The 24,225-nt window shown below is 42.6% G+C and overlaps 2 protein-coding genes across 6 annotated transcripts in view; one reads left to right on the top strand and one right to left on the bottom strand.

Moving 5' to 3' along the window:
- The window catches only part of LOC114448319 (polycomb protein SCMH1), a 44,633-nt gene extending 30,328 nt beyond the window's left edge, over positions 1 to 14,305 (top strand). The window contains exons 1-17 of one of the 5 annotated variants that reach the window (XM_028425219.1): positions 213 to 273; positions 877 to 1,008; positions 1,845 to 1,915; positions 2,165 to 2,242; positions 3,187 to 3,257; positions 3,370 to 3,604; positions 3,816 to 3,904; positions 4,103 to 4,346; positions 8,452 to 8,696; positions 9,728 to 9,919; positions 10,318 to 10,444; positions 10,608 to 10,808; positions 10,987 to 11,157; positions 11,324 to 11,446; positions 12,036 to 12,158; positions 13,282 to 13,415; positions 13,527 to 14,305. In XM_028425219.1, the coding sequence (XP_028281020.1) occupies positions 1,891 to 1,915; positions 2,165 to 2,242; positions 3,187 to 3,257; positions 3,370 to 3,604; positions 3,816 to 3,904; positions 4,103 to 4,346; positions 8,452 to 8,696; positions 9,728 to 9,919; positions 10,318 to 10,444; positions 10,608 to 10,808; positions 10,987 to 11,157; positions 11,324 to 11,446; positions 12,036 to 12,158; positions 13,282 to 13,415; positions 13,527 to 13,646 (2,178 nt within the window). In that variant the 5' untranslated portion in view covers positions 213 to 273; positions 877 to 1,008; positions 1,845 to 1,890 and the 3' untranslated portion in view covers positions 13,647 to 14,305. Of the gene's footprint in view, positions 1 to 212; positions 274 to 876; positions 1,009 to 1,844; positions 1,916 to 2,164; positions 2,243 to 3,186; positions 3,258 to 3,369; positions 3,605 to 3,815; positions 3,905 to 4,099; positions 4,347 to 8,451; positions 8,697 to 9,727; positions 9,920 to 10,317; positions 10,445 to 10,607; positions 10,809 to 10,986; positions 11,158 to 11,323; positions 11,447 to 12,035; positions 12,159 to 13,281; positions 13,416 to 13,526 lie in introns of those variants that run through there. The other 4 variants (XM_028425221.1, XM_028425216.1, XM_028425217.1 and 1 more) reach the window with 4 other exon arrangements.
- A 6,479-nt stretch (positions 14,306 to 20,784) lies between these two features.
- Positions 20,785 to 23,443, bottom strand: cited4b (Cbp/p300-interacting transactivator, with Glu/Asp-rich carboxy-terminal domain, 4b). The gene is made up of 2 exons (XM_028425429.1): positions 23,237 to 23,443; positions 20,785 to 22,404 (listed from the first exon to the last, which is right to left on the bottom strand). The coding sequence occupies exon 2, from the start codon at positions 22,393 to 22,395 to the stop codon at positions 21,640 to 21,642; it is 756 nt and encodes a 251-aa protein (XP_028281230.1). The 5' UTR covers positions 22,396 to 22,404; positions 23,237 to 23,443; the 3' UTR covers positions 20,785 to 21,639.
- Between the last annotated feature and the right edge of the window lie 782 nt (positions 23,444 to 24,225).

The following is a 24,225-nucleotide window of genomic DNA, read 5'->3' as shown; positions in this document are numbered from 1 at the left end:
ATTCTGTTTTTAAAAGATATATTGTGTTTTTCTTTGATGGTCTTTTGTGTGCTATTTGTTTTATATTTGTAGTGTTTTATCTAAATTGCTAAACTGTAGTTTGGCCGCTAGTGGTCGTGGTTTCGTCCTTTTCCCAACCCCCTACTCGCCTTACTCGCCTGCCTGTCTGCCCAAATGTTGGCAAAACACCCCCCTCCCCATCGCGTAGAAATAAAAAATGGCGGACAAGCGCTAAACCCACATCAGAAACAAATACACACGTTACAAAGCAAGGTAAACATCCTCGGGTCACCGAGCAACGTCTCCTTTTAGGCTCGGCTTCGGCATTGAGCCCAGATAACTGTAAACTGACCTCACTGTGTTTGACGCTCTCGTTTTGCTACTGCTAATATTTATAATCAGGTCAGGGAGCTAGCGAGCCACCTAGCGTGCTAAGCTAGCATCCTGGGCAGTGGGCATGTCTGTGTGTAGCCGTGCGTAGCATAGCATGCTTGATGTGATGTCTGCACGGCTGCATGCATGCGTGACTTTCATTCAGTCATACATTCGCCAGACTTATGCCGTAGAAACCGTCGTTAATCCATTGTTAGCCTCTGCATAACATCATTATCACTGCTGTCACGTAAATGAACATTTACGGCTCATGCAAATGCAGCGCAGGAGAGGGCGGGGAAGGAGAGACGAGAGCCATGTGTTGGCTTTGTGTTTTGAATGGAGCTCAGCAGATTTCAGTAATGTGAGCTGCATGTGTCAAAACAAAAGCGCGTCTCATGTAAATGTCACAGAAGTGGTACTATCGGGAGTCAACACAGTAGGGTTGGCAACAGGGGGAGTGTGTACCTGCTGCTAACGCTGGTCCTCCTGTCACATTCCCAGCTTCAAAAACAGGGAGCGCGTCGCTTTAATTTGGACGCCATCCCCCTTGGCGGAGGAAAAAGGCGCACTTCTATTGAAAGGAGAACTCATCCGGCGAGGAGAGAGGTTGCTAAACGGTTATGAAGTTATAAGGTAGGCTTGTTTCTATGGACAGCTCGCTGTTTATTTTATGCTGTTACACTTGAGGATCATCTGCCATTGCTCTTTTTATATGCACGCGTGGTTTAATTCATAACAGGCCTTTAGAGGAAAAAGCGGGTGGTTTGTCGGCAAATTCAAATATTTGACAGATGGTTAACAAGTGTATTGTGTGTTAGTACTAACCCCATCATATCAAAGTGTGTCATGTTTTCCTCAGTAGTTTTTTTTGCATATGGCTAGACATGATGTGAAGCTCTTGTTTGTATCTGTTTGACCTGCTGACCTGTGTGTTGTGTCTGGCTGGTAATGCTGGGGAGTCTGGGTTTGGGTAACAGGGGGTCACAGAGCATCAAAACATGTTGCTCATTCATCAGTTATTGCAGCATGATAGGTAATAATTAATTGTTCTGTTAACTGGATGTAAGATGGAAGTTTTAATCTGTTAATTAATGTGAAATATTATTAATAATGTTATAAGTCTTGTGTTGTGTTTATATCCTACGTAGCACTGAGATCCTTCTCTTTATCCAGTCAGTATCTAGAAGCTTTGCATATAGAGCGTACAAAAAGTCAATGAAATCCTGATGTCATGCATTTTTAACATGATCTAGTTTACAAGCATGTGTTTCTGTTTTCTTGTGAACACAAATACAATTAATATGCGTTAGCCACACTGTTGGTATCAATACTTCTGAATTCAATTCAATTGCTGTGATCAGGTTTTGTGTCATTGTGGCAATACTGTCTAGAAACAAACCTCACCTAGCTTTAACTCAGCTCTGACGTTTTCCACATCAACGTTACATGTTTTTGTTTTTTGTCTGCAGAGTGGAGGCCAGAGTTGTGTTGTGAGTTGGTCAGTATTGTTGGAGTATGAGGAAACCTGTGCTACAGAAAGGTAAGAATGAAGTATACCAGTCTCAGTGTTACCTAATTTTTTCAAACATATATTCATATTATCTTCTAACATAGAAATATCTCTTGTTTTATTCCAAATAAATCTGTTTCGTTTTGCTTGTGCTGGCAAATTATTACATTATCTTATAATAGTTCTGTAATCGCACCAATGTTTGTTCTGTAGCAGGTATTGACTGATGAGAAAATTATCCATAGTTCCGAAATGATTCTGTTTTTCTGGCTGCCCTAGCTATAGAGTGGAAAGATGCCCGAAGGATTAAGCATGCCCGGAGTGGACGGCCCTCCCGGGTTCCCTCACAGTACCAAGGTAGGAACCCCAGAGCATCCAAAAATATATGAAGTACATTTTCCCGAATGCCAGCCTTTTCATAAATCATACAGACAATAATGGGTAATGCAACGTCATGCTTGACTTTAACCCCAATGTTTGTATAGCTGACTTTTGTTTGACAAAATAATGAATGAAATTAGGGCTGTGCGATTTGACGATAAATGATCGTGAAGGATGTGAACGTATCGGCGATCTACCAGAACGGACAGATCGTTTTATCGTCCATAGAGCACATTCTATCAATTGCAGTTCTATGTTCGCGCAGACGCATGAGTTTTTTCACTTGTCCAACTCTCAGTGCGCTTAATGTGAACACGACCAGCCAGTGACAGCCTCCCTGATAGGAAGCTACGGCTGAAAACGAAAAGAGAACGGAGCAACTGGTCCCTAAAACGAACTCCACCTTTATGTTCGGTACTGTTTCTGCCGCGCGTGTTCTAAGCCTGTGTGTGTGTGGTGACAGCAGCAGCTCCGTTTGTCCTTAGATATGATTCCCATTAAAGTTTGATCATTTGTTCTAAATCACATTGAACTTCAGGAGTTACTTAAGTCTTAATACTGTATTTATTGTTTAACCTTAGGAGGCACACTTCAGTCTGTTTAAATGACTGTTGAATAATACTTTACAGAACTACATTAGTCTTCTTTTTAACCTATTTGAATTTTGTTCTGTAAATTATTTAAATTTTCATGTTTATTGAAAACTAATACTAAGTGCACGTTATCAGAGTTGTTGTTTGCCTTTAAAATCTACTGATAGTTTTTTGAGAGGTGACAGAGTATAGGCTACCTGACGTCATTTACACAGAAACTAGGATGAACACACAACCTTCCAGTTATTGGACAACCCTGCTATCCCACTGCGCCACTGTTGCCCCCAAATTTCAGAGCTTGTTGTAACGGTTCTTTTCCATCTGCAGGGCACTTCAGTTGGGAAAAATACCTCAAAGAGACAGGTGCTCTTGGTGCTCCTGCTTCATGTTTCAGACAGGTGAGCATTGCACCATGTCCCTCCCTACCCTTCTTTAAATAAGTACTCCTTACCTTATGCTGTTTTTTGCTGAAACTTCCCTGTGGGTAACTCATCTATCACCACCATCTAGAGCCTTACGCCTCCAGTTAATGAGTTCAAGGCAGGCATGAAGCTGGAGGCTCAGGACCCACGGAACACCACGTCCACCTGCATTGCCACAGTCGTTGGCCTGACAGGCTCACGGCTGAGGCTGCGCCTGGACGGGTCTGACAATAAGAACGACTTCTGGCGTCTGGTGGATTCATCCGAGATTCAGCCTATTGGTAGCTGTGAGAAGAATGGCGGCATGCTACAGCCGCCGCTGGGTAAGGACACAAACACAGCTTTACTTAAGTATCTTTCAGACCTTACACACCTGTGATTATACAGAAATGTATACCGTCATTTACTGTAGTATTTGATTGTAAAAAGTCTGAAATAGTTCAAAAATATATAAAAAATATTTAATAAGACAATTCTTCTAATGATTTGTCTTCATCGTCCCCATTTGATCCTTCAACCCTTCTCCCCAATCAGGTTTTCGGCTCAATGCATCCTCCTGGCCCATGTTCCTGCTGAAAACACTGAATGGAGCTGAGATGGCCCCCTCTCGCATCTTTCACAAGGTACCTGTACAAGGCTCAGAAGCTCGCCATACAAAACACATTCAACAAGAATCCTTATTTATAGTAATGGCTCTCAGAATATGCAGTCAGAAAACACATGTTTTACCAAAAATTAACCAGTACCTGAAAATGCACAGATGCTCAGGCCAACTTGCTGTGCCTGACCCCTTTATACTTTCTCTCTCTGTTACCCAGCAGGAGCCTCCCGCCCCAGAGCAGAACTCCTTCCAGGTGGGCATGAAGCTGGAAGCAGTGGATCGGAAAAATCCCCACTTTATCTGCCCAGCCACAATAGGTGCGCTGCGTGGTGTAGAGGTGCTGGTCACCTTTGATGGTTGGCGGGGAGCTTTTGATTACTACTGCCGGTATGACTCACGTGACATCTTCCCTGTTGGCTGGTGTGCCCTCACTGGAGACAACCTTCAACCGCCTGGCACCAAAGGTGGGGATCCTCAGTGATATCATTTTGTTATATTTGTACATGTTTTGTGCTTCAAGAAGCCAGTGTCCCTTCTAATGGTACATTTATATGGGGCAGAGATTGACATGAAGCTTTTTTAATGACATGTCCATCAGGGAAGCGGTTAGGATGTTGAACTTGCCCAAGAGCTTATCAGTTTTACATTTATTATATCAATGCGGACAAAAGCATGGAAGCCTAAACGAAGCACACAAAGCAGTTAACACAATGGCTTAGCCATTGCTAATTTGATGACAATAATTGGGTGGGTATGGATAAGTTTGTGTGAATATTTTATTATTATCTGGATAAAGGGAGCAAACTTTTGGATTTACAGTTAAAGAAGCAAAATGAATGTTCTGCATGCGCAAGAGTTAATTAATTAGCGCTTGTGTGTGGCATAGGGTTGGGCGATATTGGCAGAAAAATTAATCATGATTAATTGTGGCATTTAGCCGATAACGATTAATTTGACGATTAATTGATGACAATTGCACTTACATGTTTTTGACTCTAAATTGGCATAGTGTTCTAGCATGATACCGACAAATCATCAGTCAAGTTAACTACTACTACCAGCCATGGAAATATGTATTGATCATATTGAGGCACAAACTGCTTCAAAATAATAATGAAGCAAACATTTAAAGTAACTTCAAATGTTTTTATCTTAAGGTCACAAAGCATGTCAACATTAAAATTAAACAGACAAATAGACAAACAAAGTTCAGAAAAGTCACATCAGTGATTATTTCAAGTTAAAAAATGTGTCTGCGCAAATGAACCTGTGACTGGAATATGTCACAGACTAGTGCATGTTTTCACTCATACTGTAGAACAGCAGCAGAAAAAACAAACAAATAAACAAACCGGACAATTTCACATTTAAATGTGTGTCTGTGCAAATCAACCTGCCTTACGTTCTTCCAGTTAGTTTGGTCGTAAGCAGCACAATGACTAAACGTATCGCAGATTCTCGGCTGAGTGGAATTCTTTCCAATATCTGCTGGAGGAGACTTCGCTGTTGTAATGTTTCCTATCTTGCTGTGGAGTCCGTAAATAAAGATCGGAGTTCATTCATTTAATACGAGCAAAAATTTACTTACTATAGCAACAACCAACGCTCCACGCTTCACCTAATGCATGTCGCGGCACTGTATACAGCTGTAGTGTAGTGTAGTGTTGTGTCCTCGTTGCGCTTTCTTCGGCTTTCTTCGGCTTTCTTCGGCTTTCTTCGTGCTCGGGCTTATGGCGTGCTGCTCCGCATTATTTAACTGAACAACACTGCCTTCCACCATTATTGTTATTGTGGGCTCACATGTGGACGGGTGATGGTGAGAGTATGCCGCACACAAAAATGCGTCATCATGACGAGGCACTAATCGCCGTAATCGATAAGTGGCAAATATTAATCGATTACAGTTTTTCTGACGATTAATTGCACACGATACGATTTTGCACAAGCCTAGTGTGGCATATTAATGTCATGAAGATTCTGCAATTTGCAACCCTGTACTATATGTGTTTGTTCTGTGCTCCAGACAGATTGGAGTGAAGAGAGTTTGTGTCCTTAATAGATCGTGGAAGGGTTCTTAATATTTTGGCAATGAAATCCAAATGCATTTCTTTATTTTTTACTACCACAGAGTTTACTGGCTCCAGGCAAGCAGACAACCACTAATGTTGTAGTGCAAGGCTAGACATCATAAAATATCCATCGTGGCAGCTAAACAATTTTAACTTTAGCAAAGGTCCGGTTTTGTAAGGGTGTTTGTATGGGTGCCCAAAACCTAGAGTTAAGTTTTATACAGAGTTGACACTAATTGCATCACATTAATGCTGAAAATCAGTCAAAATATGAGATGGATCACTTCATCTCTGCATAAACATATGTGATGATGACAAATACTCTTCAGATATTCTCCGGAATAAGGTTCTGCATGCTCAAAAAGCCTGAAAACAGAACATTTATCAGAAGCAGCCATGTTTTAATCAGAAATAAGTGTCAGAGCAGGAGAGAAGAACATTGTTATCAAGTAGTGAATGCAAAGGTTATCAGAGACAAGCTCAGCTGCCCACATTTGTAAAATCTGCATATGAAGGAATAAGCGCAACTAGGGAAACAGGGAGGCAGGACATGTCTTTGCAGCCTGCTAGGGTTTTATGGGGGCCTGGCACTCATCCAGCTGGCAGAGTGAGGCCATGACGTGGTTGAAAGAGCCCGGGTGCCCCTCCACAGGCCTCTTGTTGGCACCCTTTTTAGGAGAGTCTGATCAAACACCTTGGAAAGAATTAAGAGAAGGGACAGAGACGAAGAGAAGAGGCAGGCGTATGCTGTGAAAGGTGGATTATTTACTTTATCAGTCGTTGGTGGGAGGAGAGGAAAAGAGAAGGGAGGAAAAAGAAAAGAAAGGAGGAGCAACGCAAAGGAAGAGTGGGAGAGGAGGACAGGGCAGTAGGAGAGGGTGAATCTGAGGACAGCTGTGCCGAGAGCCACACACGTTTAACTTTCTTTTGAGCGAGAGGGTGAGTAAGAAGTGAAATTACAGAAATGCAGTGTGAGTGTGATAGATTAAACGCTCTTGAGAAGTTATGTTGCTGTAATATTAAGCTGCCACTAGATGTTTTGTGAACTCAATGAACTCAGTGCACTCAGGGGAGAGGAAAAAAAAACAAGGGTTTGCTTGTTACACATTGTTTGCCTGTATTTACAAGCACTGCTGTTGATTGTAACCTCAAGCTCTTTAGACCTTTAAACATATTATGTAGGATTTGTCCAGTGTGTTTAGAATCAATCAGGTGTCTTGTTTTTTCTTAGCTTCTCCATGGCTCCCCTATGTAAAGCCACGGTAGCCTGCAGACTGAGCTTTGCATTGATTTGTGTGCCCATGTGAATGTGTGTTTAATAAATACAGCCCCACCGGCCAGGACCTGTGCTAATGAATGTGGCTGCCCCTGTCGTAAATCTGTCTTTGGCTGATCCAGGATGAATACCAATGCATTTGACTTTGTGTAGTGTGTGTGTGTCTGTGTGAGAGAGTTTGTTGACATTTGAATCCAGATATTCTTATTTTCTGTGGGATGTTTTCACATGCACACATTCTTGCAGTTTTGCCAGCTTTGACTGTTTAGGTAAAGTATATAGTTTACTTGGTTATTTTTGTGTATTAAAAAGGCTTTTAATGTTGGATGTACCATGTACTGGTCTCCCTTGGGTTTAAGTGATTTTCTGTCAGCTGTCTTTGTTTGGGTTTAAGATTATTCCCCCTTTCCTATTTTAGCCAGCAGGTGTTCAAAGTAGCTAAATAAAAAATCATCTTTGAGTTTCATTTCAGAACTTGTAGAGCTGCTCTTTGTTTAGTCCTTCATATAAATACGTAACCATATGACAATTGAATATTTGTTCGTCTCCCATCTAAGAGGTTGTCTGTCAGTGAATTTCTAAGGTGTGAGTTCTGTGGCCTTACTTGTGTAGGCAGGTAAATGTTCAGAGTTCACGTCAAGGTGCAGATGAGTCTTCTAAGGGAACTGGAGCAGAGACATCTTGAAGTAACCTTGCTTTTTTTTGAACCGTCTATTCTGAAGCATGGTGTCTGCTGTCTCATAAGTGAAGTGGAAGGTTCAAGAGAGAAAAACAGTTTGGCTGCTGAGAATGTCAGACTGAAGCTGAATTCAAGTGATGAGGATAGCTGGGATGTAACGCTACACTGAAGCATTGAACAAACCAAAGAAAACATCGTTTTTATTTTAAATGCATTTAAAGGATTGGAGAAATGTACTTAAGCAATAAGTAAATGAGGGCAATACCTGATGTACCACATGCAGTCATTGTGTCATATATATGTATGTTGCACATAAATTGTTGAATGACTACAACAGAAGTCATTTTTGAACATTGCTGGTGTCACAAAGGCTTGGATTTGCGTGCCGTTATGTTATGTTGTACCTTAGATTTGCATCTAGCTGCATACTATTTTCTAAAAAGTGAAGCACTAACCCTTCTTAATACATTTGTATCTGTTACATAACAGCTTTCTTTTAATATTTTCCCCTGTCTTGTGTGTCTTGTCCCGCTTTGCCTGTGCAGTAGTATTGCCTAAGAGCCTTGGGGCACTGACAGACGGAAGTGTGGAGAGCTCAGCCATGCACCCCGCCCCCACGGTGGGCAGACCTCCAGGTCAGAGAGGACGGAAGCCAGGCCGCCGGAAAACCAAAGTGACAGGCCCCTGGAGTCAGAAGGGCTCGGTGCTGGGACCACAGAGCATCCAACCAGGAAAAGGCCTGGAGGCCATCAAGATCCCCAAGAAACGAGGACCCAAGCCTGGCAGTAAGGTAGGCGTATATGGAAACACCACTGGGCGCAGACAATTGCATTTAATTTTAGGTTTACCCAATTTAGAACACAGTTTTGTGTCAAGCTTTGCAGCCTGTAGTTTGTGTTTTATACAGCCTGGGTTTGATTGTTCTGCATCTGTCTGCAGAAACAATTGTTAAACATTTTAGGGTGCATTTTTGCCAGAGGAGCTTGAAACAGGTTTTTTTGCTGAGGCATGATTGGTTAATTACCTTCCTTGTCTTTCTTCCTCTATTCTGATGTGCTTTGTCATCCTGCCGTTTAGCTAATTTAAAAAACTGTAGTGCATTTTCCTTTTTAACTTAAAGGTAGGGTAGGAGATTTCATTCTGATGCACTTTTTGTTAAATTAGTGTAACTTCTCGTTACAATCTGATAGCAACCAATTAGTTCGGCAGTTTCGCTTTAAAACGAAGAATATTAATCATCTGTGGAAGCTATAAAACACTAAAAACATCAGCCAATCCTGCAGGGCGCCCCTGTGCGGAGTATTGGCTGGTTGTCACTCTCTTCCTGCTCTGCGAGCACCACAGAGGTACGTGCATGATGGCCGAAGTCTCACTGGTTGGGAGGCGTGACTTTGGGGTGAGCTCCGAGAGAAAAGGGCGTGTGTTTACTTTCAAAATCTGGCTGACTCTCACTGAGTTTTCAAAATCTCCCACCCAACCTTTAAGAAAACTTTTTGGCACTTTTTTCTTATGTGAAAACAACCTTGAAAGAGGTTCTAAAGGTTAAGTGCCAACGGTGGAAACAAGTACAAAACAGCCTGTTAGTTTCTGCAAAAACACCTGTTCACAGTGTGGTGAGACAGTAACTGGGGAGTTGTTCAAGGTTCTTCTCAATTGTTTCCTTACTGCTGTAACCTTGTTGTAGGGGATTCAAGCTCTGGGCTCAGTAAAGCAGCTTAATACAATTTTGATTTTTGGATAGGAGTTGCATAAGAAATATAAATCGATTTAAAGTGAAGACATACTTAACTCTCTGTCTCTGTTGTTCTTTGTTTTTTTAAGCTGGGCTGGGCAAAGAGAGCTGGCTGGTTGCAGGATGCTGGTGCTGGCCCGGGAAGGCCAGTAACAGGTCCGGGAAGAACCAGAGGCAGATTGCCTGCCAACTGGGCTCAGAGGATAGCTTTGCAACAGGCTCAGACTCAGGCAGAACCTATCAAGATCCCAAAGAAAAGAGGACCCAAACCCGGCAGCAAGGTAGCTCTCAAGTACCATTGTATTAACACATTCACTGTCACATGAGCGCAGCGGGCCACATACTTTTTCTGAGGTTTAGTGAACTGGTTTCCATTTCAAAGTTATTTACAGTCACACAAACACAGTGGTTGTCCACAGCAAATGTTGGCAGCATTGAAATTTGCTACCGGCTTTCTGGCAAGGCTCATAGCTGTGCTCGTCAGGTTCCAACAATGTCCTGAGAGGACAATAATGAAAACAGTTGGCAAGAGTTTTCCATTTGATCTTTGTTTTATGTATCAGTGTAACATGATGTTTCATTTGCATACATTGGTACTTTGTTACCATTACATGCTACCATGATAATTAACCAGCAGAAAGACAAATGTTGTATAATATAAATGTGTCTTTGTATACAGAGAAAACCTCGAGTGGTACCTAATCCAGTCCCTACATCTCCCACCAGCAGCACCCCAGAGCCTGACACAAGCACTGTGCCTCTGGATAATGCAACCATCCCCAACTCTGCACTACAAGCTCCCACAGGTACACAGCATCCACAGGTCTGAGCAATACTACTAGCTAACCGGCTCGATAATGCAGAGAATAATGATATTCTCCTCATGATTGAGGAAAAGGCAGCACAGTGGCTACATAAATAATCCAAGCTTATTGAATTGTTTATTTATTTATTTCTGTTTTTTTGTAGTTTGTGTGTACTTGAACAAGTACGGTAAGGTAGGACCTCATTTGGACCAGAGGCGTGTCCAGCAGCTCCCAGACCACTTTGGGCCAGGACGGGCATCTTCAGTGCTTCAGCAGTGTGTCCAGGCCTGTGTGGACTCTGCCCACAACCAGGGCACAGTGTTTTCCTGCCTCAAGTCTGGACAAGGGGGTGAAGTCATTTCAGGTGTGGATTAAAGTGATTTGAAAAGAATATATAATATTTCACTGTAGCCCTGCCTCTTGCCATGATATCTCATGTTTATTTATATATATTATAACAGTTAACATGTATGTAAACAGGAGTGTGACATTGACTGAGAGTCTAATTTGCTGTTCTTTGTCCCTGTGTGTCCCTTGTGCAGCCTTTTTTGACCAGCAGCAGCACACCCTAACCCTGCCCACAGTCAGTAGCGTCACCTACGTTCTCCGCTTCCTAGAAAAACTCTGCCACAACCTTCAGTGCGATCCTCTGTTTGGCAGCCAGCCTGTAGCCAGAGGAGGTCTACACTACACCAATCACACGTACACTACAGGTCAGAACAACCCTGTGCTCATTGTGTGTGTGTTTTTTTAAAAGCTCTGACTCATACTTTTATCATTCAGTTGATATAACTTCAGTCCACTTTTGTCATATTTGTTGATGGAAGTGTAGCTTCCATCTATATCAAATGTTCTGTCCTCCGTGTGCATCGGTTTTAGAGAGGAGAAGTTTTGGAGACGGCTTGACGACAGGCCCAGGCCGGGGCACCAAGCGCTTCCTTCAGGACTTCAACGGTCCCCTGTCTCAGAAACTGGCAAAAATCCCCCGACACTCCACTGATGGTAATTTATCTTTTTTGGTCAACAATGAGCCTCATCTGTGCATCTATGCATCTGTGCACTTCTTGTATAATGTGTGTGTATTCTGCTTCCAGCTAGTAAATTTCCATTCTGATAAATGTCTCTGGATTGCATTTCCCTAGTCCTTTTTATTTGTGTGTAAAATTGATTGGAAGTATACTACTACTGACTGCTCTGACTTGTCCAGTAAAGCTTTATATAATCATATTAAAGGAAGTATTTACACAGAGGAGCTCTTGGCTGAGGAGCAAGTGGTATTAAGTTCTGGGGTAGAAGGTTAATCATTTAATCATCTTTCAATTTCCTTAGATTTTAATTAAGTTAATGGAATATTTAAAGAGATTTATAATAAAGGCTAATATCCCTCTTAAATGGCCCTTCCACTTTTATAGACAGCTTTAGCACCCTGGTGTACTCTGGGGGTTACAGCCATAACAGTGTGAAATATATTGAGTGCAGAAGTTGGTTAGTTGTCCTTTTGTAACCATTTTTCAGCATTGTAATTTCAACAGTTCATTTGGGATTGTTAAAGTGATCGTTTTGTCTGACTGGTCCTCTTCTGTGTTCTTAGGTGAGTACTTCATGGAGAACAGCATTGGCACACCAGAGCACTTAAAGAAGAGCCCTCTCGCTGCGGCGCTGACACCTGGTCTGAGGTCTCCCTCCAAACTGCTGCATCACATCAACTCTACAGGTAGGGGGAGACATTAGCCACGTTCACACAGTTCGTTTGTTGCAGCACTGTTGCACCTTTAATGCACCTCACTGTTCAAAGTGAAATGTACAGAGGTGGAACAGTGGAACATTGTGTAAATTGTCAGACAGGCACAGTGGAACACTACTTGGAAAGCATTGACACACTTCTGGCTGCACAGCTGGCAGCATGTCATTTAAAGGTGGGCACCAAAGTGGCACTATGGTAGCTCCGAGGTGTGTGCATGGGCCAATTAAAGATGGGATCTTCAGTGTACTTTTGTTGATTCTCTTCAATAAGTATATTGCAAATATTTAGCATTATGCAAGTGGTATATGAATGTCTCCAAACCTGAAGAGTTGTGCAGATTTCTGCACTTGGAACTTAATTACTTACTTAAATTACCCCCGACAAGGAGACAGGATTGATCAAGATCACTGCAAATTCTGCACTGCAAACAGGTGAGCTGTCACACAGACATACTGTTTAATATCAACAGCTAAAGCCACACAGTGGAGAGCTGAACTACCTTAGAGCTGTCAGGATTTTTGCTCTGTAACACAATCATAAATAAATGTCATGTGTTCCAGTGTGTCCAGATATTTGGATTAAGGACTGTACTGTGTATGGAGATGTGTCATAGTTGATGCAGGTTTAGGTTGTTGAATGAGGAAATGAGATTAAATACAAGCAGTGACTTGAGGTGCATATGCACTCAAATGACCAGTGTGAATTATTCAGAGCTGTCCCATTGTGATTGCACCACCCAAGACACATGTTAATACCTGGTATGTGCAGACCTATTGATTGTCATGGTCGTGCAAATCAGTCAGCATAGCATACATTAGCATTGTTCTTTTACTGCAGGAACTTGGGACACATGCCAACCGAATATGGCTCCTAAATGGTCTTTTAAGCCTTAGTTTGTAATAATCCTTTTATCCTTTCCATCTCATATTCTCCTGTTCAACTGTTCATTAGCTGAAGCACTAGCACATCCACGTCTTTGTATTGTGTTTTGGAATGATACGGTGTTTATTCAGCTACTGTATACTTTAAGTAAGTCCAGTAAATTACCCAACAGATAATGTATGAATCTGAGTTTGTGCTCTTGTTCTTTCAGGCTCAGGTAGTTTCCGGGAGAGCCCCCGGCCCAGCGGTCAGGATCCCAACCTGTGGACAGTAGAAGAAGTCATGCAGTACATTAGAGACATTGACCCAGTGCTGGCTCCACACGCTGACCTCTTCAGAAAACATGTATGTATTCATACATATCGGTGAACCTGTATTTTACATTTTTTCCCAGACTGCACCTGTGTTATTGTTTAGTCCCTGCACAAATTAACAACCTCTGTCCTTCTGCTGCAGGAGATTGATGGCAAGGCCCTTCTGTTGCTGCGCAGCGACATGATGATGAAATATATGGGTTTGAAGCTCGGCCCTGCCCTCAAACTCACCTTCCATATCGACAAGCTCAAACGGGCTTGAGGAGGTCAGCCAACTAGCCTTCCAAAGGACCCCACCTCCCTTTTCTAGGATAGGTATATCATGCACTTCATTGAGGACACATACTGACCATATACATGTAGCAACGTCCAGCAGAGCACCATATCTGGTACACAAGCCCCTGTCCTGACCTCATCCAATGAATTTATTTTGTGTAGCACAATCCAGCCCAAGGGCAGCATGGGATACTAGGATCACCCACTTGTCCATTTTGCATTTCAGTATAACTTGAAGTTGAGTCATGTGGCCATTTCAAAAAGGCTTTTGCCTTGTTACATTTATTTCTGTACATTTCACATTTTGTACTTGATGAATATATGGACTTGTATTTTTGTCATTTTCAACGTTTTGAGTTGGGATATACTTAAAAAAAAAAGAAAGAAAAGACTACACTACATTCATCCCAATAGTTGGGAATTGTTTGATGAGTCTCAGTTTTGAGGCATGAATTTTGCAATTACAGCATAATTAATTAAGGTTAGAAAAACGTGTTTTATGGAAGAAAAAAAACTTTATTCTGAAAATACTGCCATGAGGAGGCTTTTTCTCTTATTCTGGAAGTTGTTTACAATGCCTTGTCTTGTCTCTGTTATTTGTACTTTTTTAATTTTTTATACTATATTATTAGAGTTCCTACATGGAGAGCCCTATCATACTTATTAACATTGTTCAATAAATATATATAAGAATTCTTTTGTTTGTTGTGGTTTGAATTGTCAACACTATTTGCTACAGTACAATATATGTCTTGCTACATACACATGTAGTAGGACTATATTTTTCACTAAGGCAGCAAAGTAGGACAGTGGTATTTAAAGTATTGTACACATAAGGTGCCTGCTGTTACTAATAGTTTTGCTGTTTACAGGAGTTCACCAACAGAGGGCAGCACCACCCCATCTACATTTTTTCAGTTGCAGTTCATTGCTGTTTCTCCTTGGGACTCATCATGTTCTACCATGGGTGGTCATATCTCCATCTGGTAGCCTCAGCATGATAATCTGTGATAATTTTATACCACGTAAAGACTACTCACGGTTGTCTCCCAACAAAACACTTCAACAGAGTGTATGAAAATCAAAACATTTGTCATTTCCAAGCCTTACTAATTGTTACAAGATGGTTCTGCTTGTGTGCATTGAAGGGCTTCATATTTCTACTATGCTTGCATAATATAGGTTAGAGCAGAAATGGCTTATAAACAAGATGTTTTCACAATTTGTGTTTGCACGCACACAGCTTGAACTCAGGTAACACTCCTGCATGCAAAATTCCTTCGGGTGTAAGATATGCTGAGGGTGTTTCTTGCATGTACGGTTTTAATATTTCAGTGACATTCAAATCTGGGCTTATAGGCCATTCGTCTTCCAAATCCTAGGTCCTGGTGTGCTTGAACAATCTGCCGCCAGTTTAGCAACATTTCCCAGCTTGGGGTGAATAAAGTATTTCCATTCTATTCTAGCTTTAACTTTAAGCACTGTTTTTATGTTCTTTTTGATACGCTGAAAAATTAATAGCTCAATCAATGACTGCAGGCTGTTCACTCAGTAAAGCACCCCCCCCCCCCCAAACATAACATTGCAGCACTATGCCAAAAGGCTTGAAATGTATCTTTATGTTTGCAGACTGCTCTGATGTTCATTTTGTACAAGTATATACATCTTCCTCACAGACAGGTTACATTTGTGCTATAAATTTCTGACTGTGTAACGCCTGTGATAACGGTTTGTGTTCTTACAGCAACAGTTTACATCTTTTTCACCAGATCTCAAATGTCAAAGGAGCTGCTTCCATGTGTTGGTTAATCTGAAACCCATGATTGTACATTTATTGACTAGAAAGTGTGATAAATGAAGGCGTATTTCTTTTTCCTTGCCGTTTTGTTATTTCCATTATAAAATCAGAAATGTCTTTTTGTGTGTTTTTCACATGAAAGTGAAGGTTAAACATCCAAGAGAAGTAACGTTTTTTTTTTCTTTGTAAAAAGGGTTTAAATACCTCCGTGTATGACTTCGTGAACCTATTCATTGTGTTTCTGGTAAACAGCGCTGTCTTTGTTTGTGTTAGTACATGACTGGATTATTAGGCATGTGGGCGAAAAATGACTTATACCGAAGAGACACGGTTTAACACAGAAGAAAAGTCTAGCCACATCCTCTCAGTGAAACAGGAAAGCATACCACATACGGTGACCAAACACACACATACAGTAAATGACATGGATGAGTATGAATGCTTTTCTCTGTGTGTGTGAGCATATGACACATGGTGTGTGCTGTGTTGTGCTCAGGCACATGTGACAAGCCTAGACCTCGTGGCTGATGCCTTTGCTTGTTGATGTGTAATAGTAGTCAATGTGTTGTGCATAAAGCCAGTGCTATTTATAGTAATAGCAGCTCCTTGTGCTGCATATTGTGTTTGTGAAGGCAGTTTTCACTTTGGTTCCTAACACTGTTGTGCGATTTTTATCAGGTGCCATCGCAGTTTTTGCTGATAGAGAGCCAGGCAGAGGTTTTGTATTGAGTATCCTACATATTTGGCTGGGTCCTTGTTTATGACAGACGGCGGTGTTTTGGGGGAAATCCTGCCCCGTGAAATATTTTTCACTGTCATTGCCCCAACAGCCATGCACCGATACACAGCAGCAAGACAGTTTCAGTATGTATAAAAGGAAGTTTTGTGGGCTAGCAGATCAGTCACTACTGTGAGAAAGAAACAGCTTTCTTACTTTGAGTGTCATGTTATGGCATTTCTGTGCCATATCTTCTGCAGAACAAGCCTGGCACGTTGAACCCTGCAGACAAAGTGTGGGCATAGTGGGTGAGAAATTATACAAACCAAGTCCACCACCTTCTCTCTAGTTGATATCTGAATTTCCAGCATGCCTTTGGGCTGTCAGTTGAGGTGCTCCCAGTGAGGGTGAGGGTCCTGGTGTGCCTTCAAAGCCCCGAGGCTTGAATTTCTTTGTCTGCTTGGTCTTTATTGTTCTCAGATTGTGCAAACTCCTGGTTTAAACTGCATTTTTGAAATGCCTTAATAATTCAGAGGACCACACTCATGTAGATTGTCACTGTTATTTGTTATGCAGCTCAGTGTTTCTTAGTGTGTGAGTGTGTGTGTGAGTGGTCAGACTTAGAACAACATTTTTGATTGTTTATATAACCAGCTTATGAGGGAGAGAGGAAAATGTGTTCTCCCCTCAGAGGAAATAATCCAAAAACCTTTCTTAAACAAACAACTTGTTGACCCACGTGTCTACTAACAGCAAATTCTGAGATACAGAGATAATACTGCTGTCTTCACAGCCCTCACAACCCCAGCACACTCACCCTATCAGCCCCCTGCCTACAGATGGGGAGGGTTATGGCACAGGGCACAGAAAAGAACAAATTCTATACAAAAAAAGCAACAAATAAATATGTATATAACATACTGGCACAAACGATTGAACGCACATTCTCTTTCCTTCTTGTAATTAACACTCGGCAGGATAACAGTTGACAAGCCTGACAAGTACTGCTCTGTTGTAGTAATTCCACCCCCCAGCCTATAGCCTGTTACTCGGTCTTTGGTAGCATGTGCTTGCCACTGTCACCAGATTAACACACAGGCTTAAAGCCCAGCTCACAAAGACTCTGTGTACAGAACATACAGTAGGCTGTGCTAATACTGTTTCTAACCTGTGAATCAGATGCTCTCCTGGGCTGCCCTGAATAGTTCCCCAGCTGACATTAAACAGGCCAAACAAACGTGACAAGAACAGAGAAGTAAACACACAACCTGCCGATGAATCTTTGTAACAAAATGACATCTTTGTGGAGACCACTTTTGTGGTTTAGGTGGAGGTAGTGAACGAGGAAAAGCAGAATCTGAATTTGACATGTGAGACCAAAGGGTAGTGTTGTCCACACAACTGCTGTTACATGTGAGTGCTTCTTCAATATGACAGGTAAAAACCACCATGTCATGTAATCAAGGAAATTAACAACACTAGTTCTGCTCTGCAGGATGCACACCAGGGCTCTTGCCCTTTTTTTTTTTACACCTCTGCTCAGTTTGGGTCATCTGTGTAAAATCACACAACCCTTAAAATATTTACCACCTTTAGACAATGTTGGGACACCTCGACGGGTTATAGCTGGCTCGACTGAGAAGTGTCAGCTGTGTGCAGGAAAATAAATTATTTACACCCCCTCCGTTGACTTCAAAGAGCTGGCAAACCATTCAACCCCAGATTTTGGGGAGGGGTGGAGGTGGTGTTGGTGAGGGATCGGAGGAGGAGTTGCTAGTCACTAGGCAACCTTGTGTGTCACCTGCCCCGACATGCCAGCTACTTACCTCTGGAGGCTGCGTGTACACGGTACACAGCTACATTTAAAAGCGTCCTCAGCTGAATTTATGTGGAAAACTACACAATTACCGACACACAGCTTAAGTACGAGGTACAGGGAAAGAATGTGATGTGATCATATAGCTTAGAGGAAAAGGGAAAAAAGCAGAGTTTTGTTGCCTTTAATATACTGTGTGTCCTGTTGCATTGTAATATCTATTTCAAATGAGCAACATAAAGGAAGTGGAGGAAAGAGCAGTGTCTAATATGAGTGGATGTCAAGAGGGACACAGAGACTGTTCAGCTAGAAAATCAGGAAGTTCGGCTTGAGCAACATGTCCACTGCATGAACCCTGCCCTGAGGGACCTGCTGTTTATTTACCCCCTGCCAACACATACACACACACAAAGCATGCTAAAAAACCTCTAAAGCAGACAAGCTTGAGCAAGTTGCCCTCTTCATACAATATTGACAGATAAAAACAGATTTCCCACAATGACATAAAGAGTCCTCTGTCCTCTAATCCTCTCTTTTGGGAAACTTTCTTCACTTTACAGTTGTTGGTAATAATCTCAGAATTAAAACTGAATTCAAATGTAATCCTTAGTTTAGTCATGACTTGTGCTTTCACACAGCATTAGATCCACCATTTTCTACCCACATGTGGAAGTGTGGGGATCACAATGACCAGACATGAGACATAAATCCTTTATCTTCCCCTGACTCCACACTGATATGGAGGTATCCATGCTAGCCTGTTTGATCAGGTTGTGTGCAGATGCTGTGTGTGTGTGTACACGTGCATGCAAAGATCTTGCCATGCGTGACTATGGCAAATGACCACCTATCAGTCATTGGCACTAGGGCTAGAGATGAGCTCTCTCAGGCCTGGCACCAGCTGGACCAGAGCCTGGAAGGAGATTAGTAGATATGCAGTTAATGTACAGAAGTCAGGAATGTAAATTGGATTGCATGCAGCATGCATTGCATGATAATTGTTTGAGGGTTTTCTATGGAATCGTTAAGAGTGCCATGGGAAAACCCAGCTAAGAAATCCCCAAGAACAGGAACTCAGAAAACTCCCTCCACCTAATTCATAATTGTAAACTCAAGAGATCCTTACATTTTTTTTCTCTACCCTTCTTATCTTACGTCTCTTTCGCTCTGCCTGTCTGCCTTCTATCAGACTGTGGCTTTTGGTGACTTATATTGAGAAAACGGCATGCTGCTACAGGAAGACATGTTGTTGTGTCGAGTAGCTTCCGTGGGTGGGCTGCAAAACGTGAGAGCAAGGAAAACAGAAATAACTGTAAACGTCTCAGTGTCCCACCCTGCTTTAGCCTACGTCTAGACCGGCCTCTAGGAGTCAGGCAGCAGTCATAACAAGGGATTGGCAAAGCAAACAGGGCTGTTTGGTGTAGTTCGTAGTTTCGTCTGTGGAAGTACAATCAGGTAACAAAGCCTCTGTGCTAAACAGTGTGTTCACACTGCAACATACAATCATGAGATGTATGAGGAGACAGAGTGCTGACGGTGTGCCAGCTTGCCCCATGTGCCACACACCAGAAGACCATCTCACCAGATTGGCACTGGGCAAAGGACCTGCAACCGTTACTAAGCACCGTGCCAAGGCTGTTGGCCTATTTATGAGCCATTCTCTTGTCGGTGTCAAAGCCAAGAAAGTCTACCCACATACACACACATGCACCCTTACGCATGTCTTTGTTATTCAAAACAGGCACCGTAATTAGGCCAGGATATTTTATGATACCACATTTCAATCGAGCACATCGGCCTTCCAACAAATAGGACTGACTTTAAAAAAAAAAACAAACCTGAGCAATCAGCCAACACTATTTTTACAGCAATGCTCTCATTTTCCCCTTGTTACTCATGTTGCCGCTAAACATGCCTTTGTTGACAAAGTGAAAAGCTAACTGTGGTGATGACATTCCCAACATGACCTCAATCAAGCATTTTCATAGCCCAGAGGCACAGAACAATTCAACAAACTCAAGCTACAGCAGAGAATCTCTTTACCCTCTTTTCATAATGAATGCAATTACATTAGGAAAAAGATGTTTTTTTTCCTCCTTCAACAGACTGAAGAGGGGCTGTTTTGAAGTCAATTGTTCAGTTAGTATTTACAGCCTGTTTCTTTCACCTGAGCTGGGGAAAAGTAGCAGTGTCTATGAATCACCATTTACAAGCATGTAATAGTCATTTAAACATTTTTGGGTTCTCTTCACTTCCCCCAGCCACACCTCACTGTACACACTGCATAGGAGCAGCTGTCTGGGGTGCTGCAGCAAAACCAGTGTCACTTATGTAAATACACTAGTCTATGATGGAATACGCTGTCACAACAATAAACACCTATAATTTAATGTGTTTGGCATTTTCAGAGGAATAAAAAGCTAAATCCAATTTAAATATCACTACCTGAGATGTCAAATCAGATGCACATTGATACATAATATTTTGTCAGCAAGCTGAGAAATGTAATTATCACCATATGTCAATCATGCTCTTATCAGTGACACTGAGTATTTTTTTTAAAGCAATAAGAACAAAAAAGAAAGGAACCCGGGAGATGTGGAGTAGATATCCGTCTCAAAAGGCATAAATATTGTATCAGTTTAAACATGTTTATCCCAGACTTGAAAGAAAACTGAGGTTTTCCCTTACCCACGGGTTAACCTAAGCACTTAGCTGGCTCTCGGCTTCCTGGGGGGGGAGTGGGGGTGGAGGTAGTGGGAGCTATGCAATGAATGGAAAAGCAGGCCACATTTCTATCCAGGCCATTTTTATTGATCTTCAAAACCCCTTTTCACAAAGACCACCCCCCCCATCTTGACCACAAAAAGGGGACAATATAAACAACCAATAAATAAGAATCTGCGCGATTAAGGCGGTTCTACATCTCCAATAGAACACAGCAGTGTGGACATGTTGGAGTTATACAGCTTCATACAGTACAAGCAGTAGATTTTTGAGAACATCACATCTAAAAAAAGGCAGCACTTTACCAAAAGTGAACCATTTTTTTAATGTCTGGATGACAACATTGTATTTTTTAGATCCAAGCTTGTTATTAGATGGCATAGTCATCTGAGCTCATTTTACTACTTAGCCAAATATAACAGGGGGGAAAAAACACAGAGGTCAGAACCCAAATTTAATTCTCCTTCCCCCAAACCTATACTCAGGAAAAAAAAAGTTCATTAAATCCACTTGGATCCAAAAATGAGAAGGTGATTCTTTATATCAGTTTTGTCAAATAGGAATAAATAAATACACCTTTTTACTAGTAAACTGTCATGGAGTCCAGACTTATAGGCTACATAGTGTCATAGCATTGTTCAGAGTGGCTTTTAAAAATTTCAGCATTTCTTTATTACATTCATGTCCAGGAAAGAGGAGAGCGAGGCCTTACAAACAGCCTCCCTCCGGCCACCATCACACGTGAGACACTGTGGATATCCAGAGTTCTCTTCTATGCACGCTGCACTGTGACTTCAGATGTACAGGGAGGTGCCCATAAATTAAAAAAAAAACAATGAAGAGATAAGACCTCTTCATCCATCCTGGACAATTTTCACTCTTCTGTCTCCATTCGTGCCCCCATTAAAAGTAAGGTCCTCTCAGCAACTAACAGTGCTGGGCTGCTGTTTGTTAACAAAGTCTGAGATGAAGTCAAACTCATTCTGGCCCAGGAAGAGTTCTGGCAGCTCCTGGACTCTGTCCAAGCCCAGCTCCATAACCAGCGAGGTCAAGACGTCCTCGTCGATCATATCTGCATCCATGCCGTTCAGAGCCAGAGCCGGCCCTGCCATGTGCTGCATGTTAGCCAGCTGAGCTGGGTTCATACGGTACTGGGTCGTCTGCCCCATGTGGTTCCCACCCATAGGACCCAACGGATGTCCATGGTACTGGGTGTTGAGTTTCTGCAGCTGCATGCTGGCCATGAGCTGTTGGGACGTTAAGCCTCCGTTCATGAACTGTTGTTGCTGCTGTGGGTGCTGGGCTTGCTGCTGGTGCTGCTGTGGATGCATGTGATGCTGCTGCTGCTGCTGAGGGTGATGTTGCTGCTGCTGCTGAGGCTGGCCATTATACATCATGTTACCAGAGGTCATCTGGTGGTGACCCATCTGGGCCCCATTCAGCTGTCCATTCATGGGCCCGCCCACCATGCCTTGCCGCTGCCTCATGGCGGTCTCCATGTTGGCTTGGGCGCCGCCATAGTGCATCATCTGGCCATTGGGCAGCGACCGCATGCCCTGCTGGTTGGCATGCTGCTGGTGACCTGCCTGCAGGCCACCATTCATGCCCATCCTGTAACCGTGGAGACTGGTGCCCGCTGAGCTGTGATTCATGGGCATCATCAGATGATCTGCCATGCCTCCTGTCTATGAGTAGAGAGGAGACACTGTTAGGACAATGTGAGGGGGCAGACAAGGTGTCTGGAAGAACATTTAGAAGGAGGTGCAGCAGGGCTAACAGCTGACATGGCATGCACACATTTATCTGTCCATCTGAACCACCCTCTTCACCTTTATGAGGAACAATATAAATGATTCATTCTCATGCCACAATTCCACCTTAAGTTAAACCACAAAAATCGCTTCCGGGGGAAAAAAATCATCTGCAAGGGTGTTTTGCCCATTGGAGAACAGAGAAATCCTCGCTGCTCTGTTTAGCCTTCCTTAAACCTTCCCTCTTTGTGCCAAGAAATGAACGCCCAGGTTGAATTTGCAGGCTAACGTACATTGTTTGGGTCTTTTCCCCCCCTCTTGATGGTTACATCGTGCACGATGAAATCGAACAAAAATGAGGTAAAATGCGTGCAGCACGTAACGCACGGCTTGAATCCCATCTATGTTGCATGACAGCTAAAGCAGGAAAATCTGTTACATTTTACGCACGTAAGGTTGCAACAAAGAACACTGACATCATGCAACATCTCCCCAACAGCTGAATCACCACAATCCTAACAAGGCACACGATTACACACGCGCGCGCGAGGACGTGCGCGTCCGTTTTTCCTACATTACATTTGTAACGTTTGTAATTTGTCCCTCGCACGGTAGCAGAATATGATCCGTTTTGTTAACCTCGACTTTGAAACAACGCAATGCAAACAATGGAGCTGGAGCAGCAGCAGCAGCAGAGAGAGAGAGAGAGACCAAAACCCCAATTTCTCCCCAACAAATACATCCGATCAAAAAAAAAATCACTTACCCGAATCCTGCTACGTTTTCACAAAGTTGCGCGACTTTGCTTCAGCTCCGTATTTTCTGAAACAGTTTTCCTCTGCAAGGCAAAGCTCCTCTCGATTACAGTGTTTATTCCACAGGGTTACGCTTCATGCTCAAGCAGGAACGGTGCGCACAAAGACTGCCGCATCAGATCTTGAAACGACTGCCTATTTTCTGGGTCAACTCAGGGATTATGTACATCTAAAAAGCTCAGAGGAAGGCAGTCGGGGAGAGGTGGAGCCTCGGTCCTGCCTCTTCTTTGTTCCTATTGGCTCTACTTAATATAATTGTGCATGGGCGTAGAAAAAGAAGAGGGCAGTTGGAGAGTTGTGACACAGTAGCCAATTTAAATACCCTCCTCCCCACTGTTTCTTTTTGAAAGATGATTTAGACATCATGTTTGCTCTTATAGGTAAATACTGTTGTGTAATAGATAGATAGATAGATAGATAGATAGATAGATAGATAGATAGATAGATAGATAGATAGATGTGTGTGTTAACCGCCGGTATGCCAGACAGCATATCATTGGTGTAAAAAACTAATTTGCACCTTCCTCTCTCCAGCTGGTGTGTATGTGTAGTGAGATTGTTGCCCTGGTATGTCATCTCCAAGATCACTGAGATCACTCTTGGTCCATGTGACCCACCAGTCTGCTGTGTGTCGGCGGCCTCAGTGAGGCAGAGGAGGGAGGGCAGAGGAATGTTGCCCGTGTGCTATTCTCAGGCTGCAGCAGCAGCAGCAGCAATGCAACTAACTGCTGTGCATGGTTGTGAGTTTGCCCCCATTTACATGTTTACTGTGTGCATCTGTGTGTGTGTGTGTGTGTAAGTCCACTCTTCATATGCACACGTCTCTTGATTGCCCACTTCAGGACAACAACCTCTTTGCCTACAATTGCAAATGAATTGGAGCCACTTTGGTGGAGAGTGCCAATCTATTGTCCAGGGAGTTCACTCTATAAATGGTCAA

The sequence above is a fragment of the Parambassis ranga genome, chromosome 16 (genome assembly GCF_900634625.1).
Source record: "Parambassis ranga chromosome 16, fParRan2.1, whole genome shotgun sequence".
Classification (NCBI taxonomy): Eukaryota; Metazoa; Chordata; class Actinopteri; family Ambassidae; genus Parambassis; species Parambassis ranga.
Note: the sequence above shows the minus strand (reverse complement) of the source record. Positions and strands in the feature narration are given on the sequence as shown.

Bases quoted from the DNA above. Each gene is read 5' to 3' on its own strand.
- cited4b (XM_028425429.1), bottom strand. From the start codon at position 22,395: ATGGCAGATCATCTGATGATGCCCATGAATCACAGCTCAGCGGGCACC.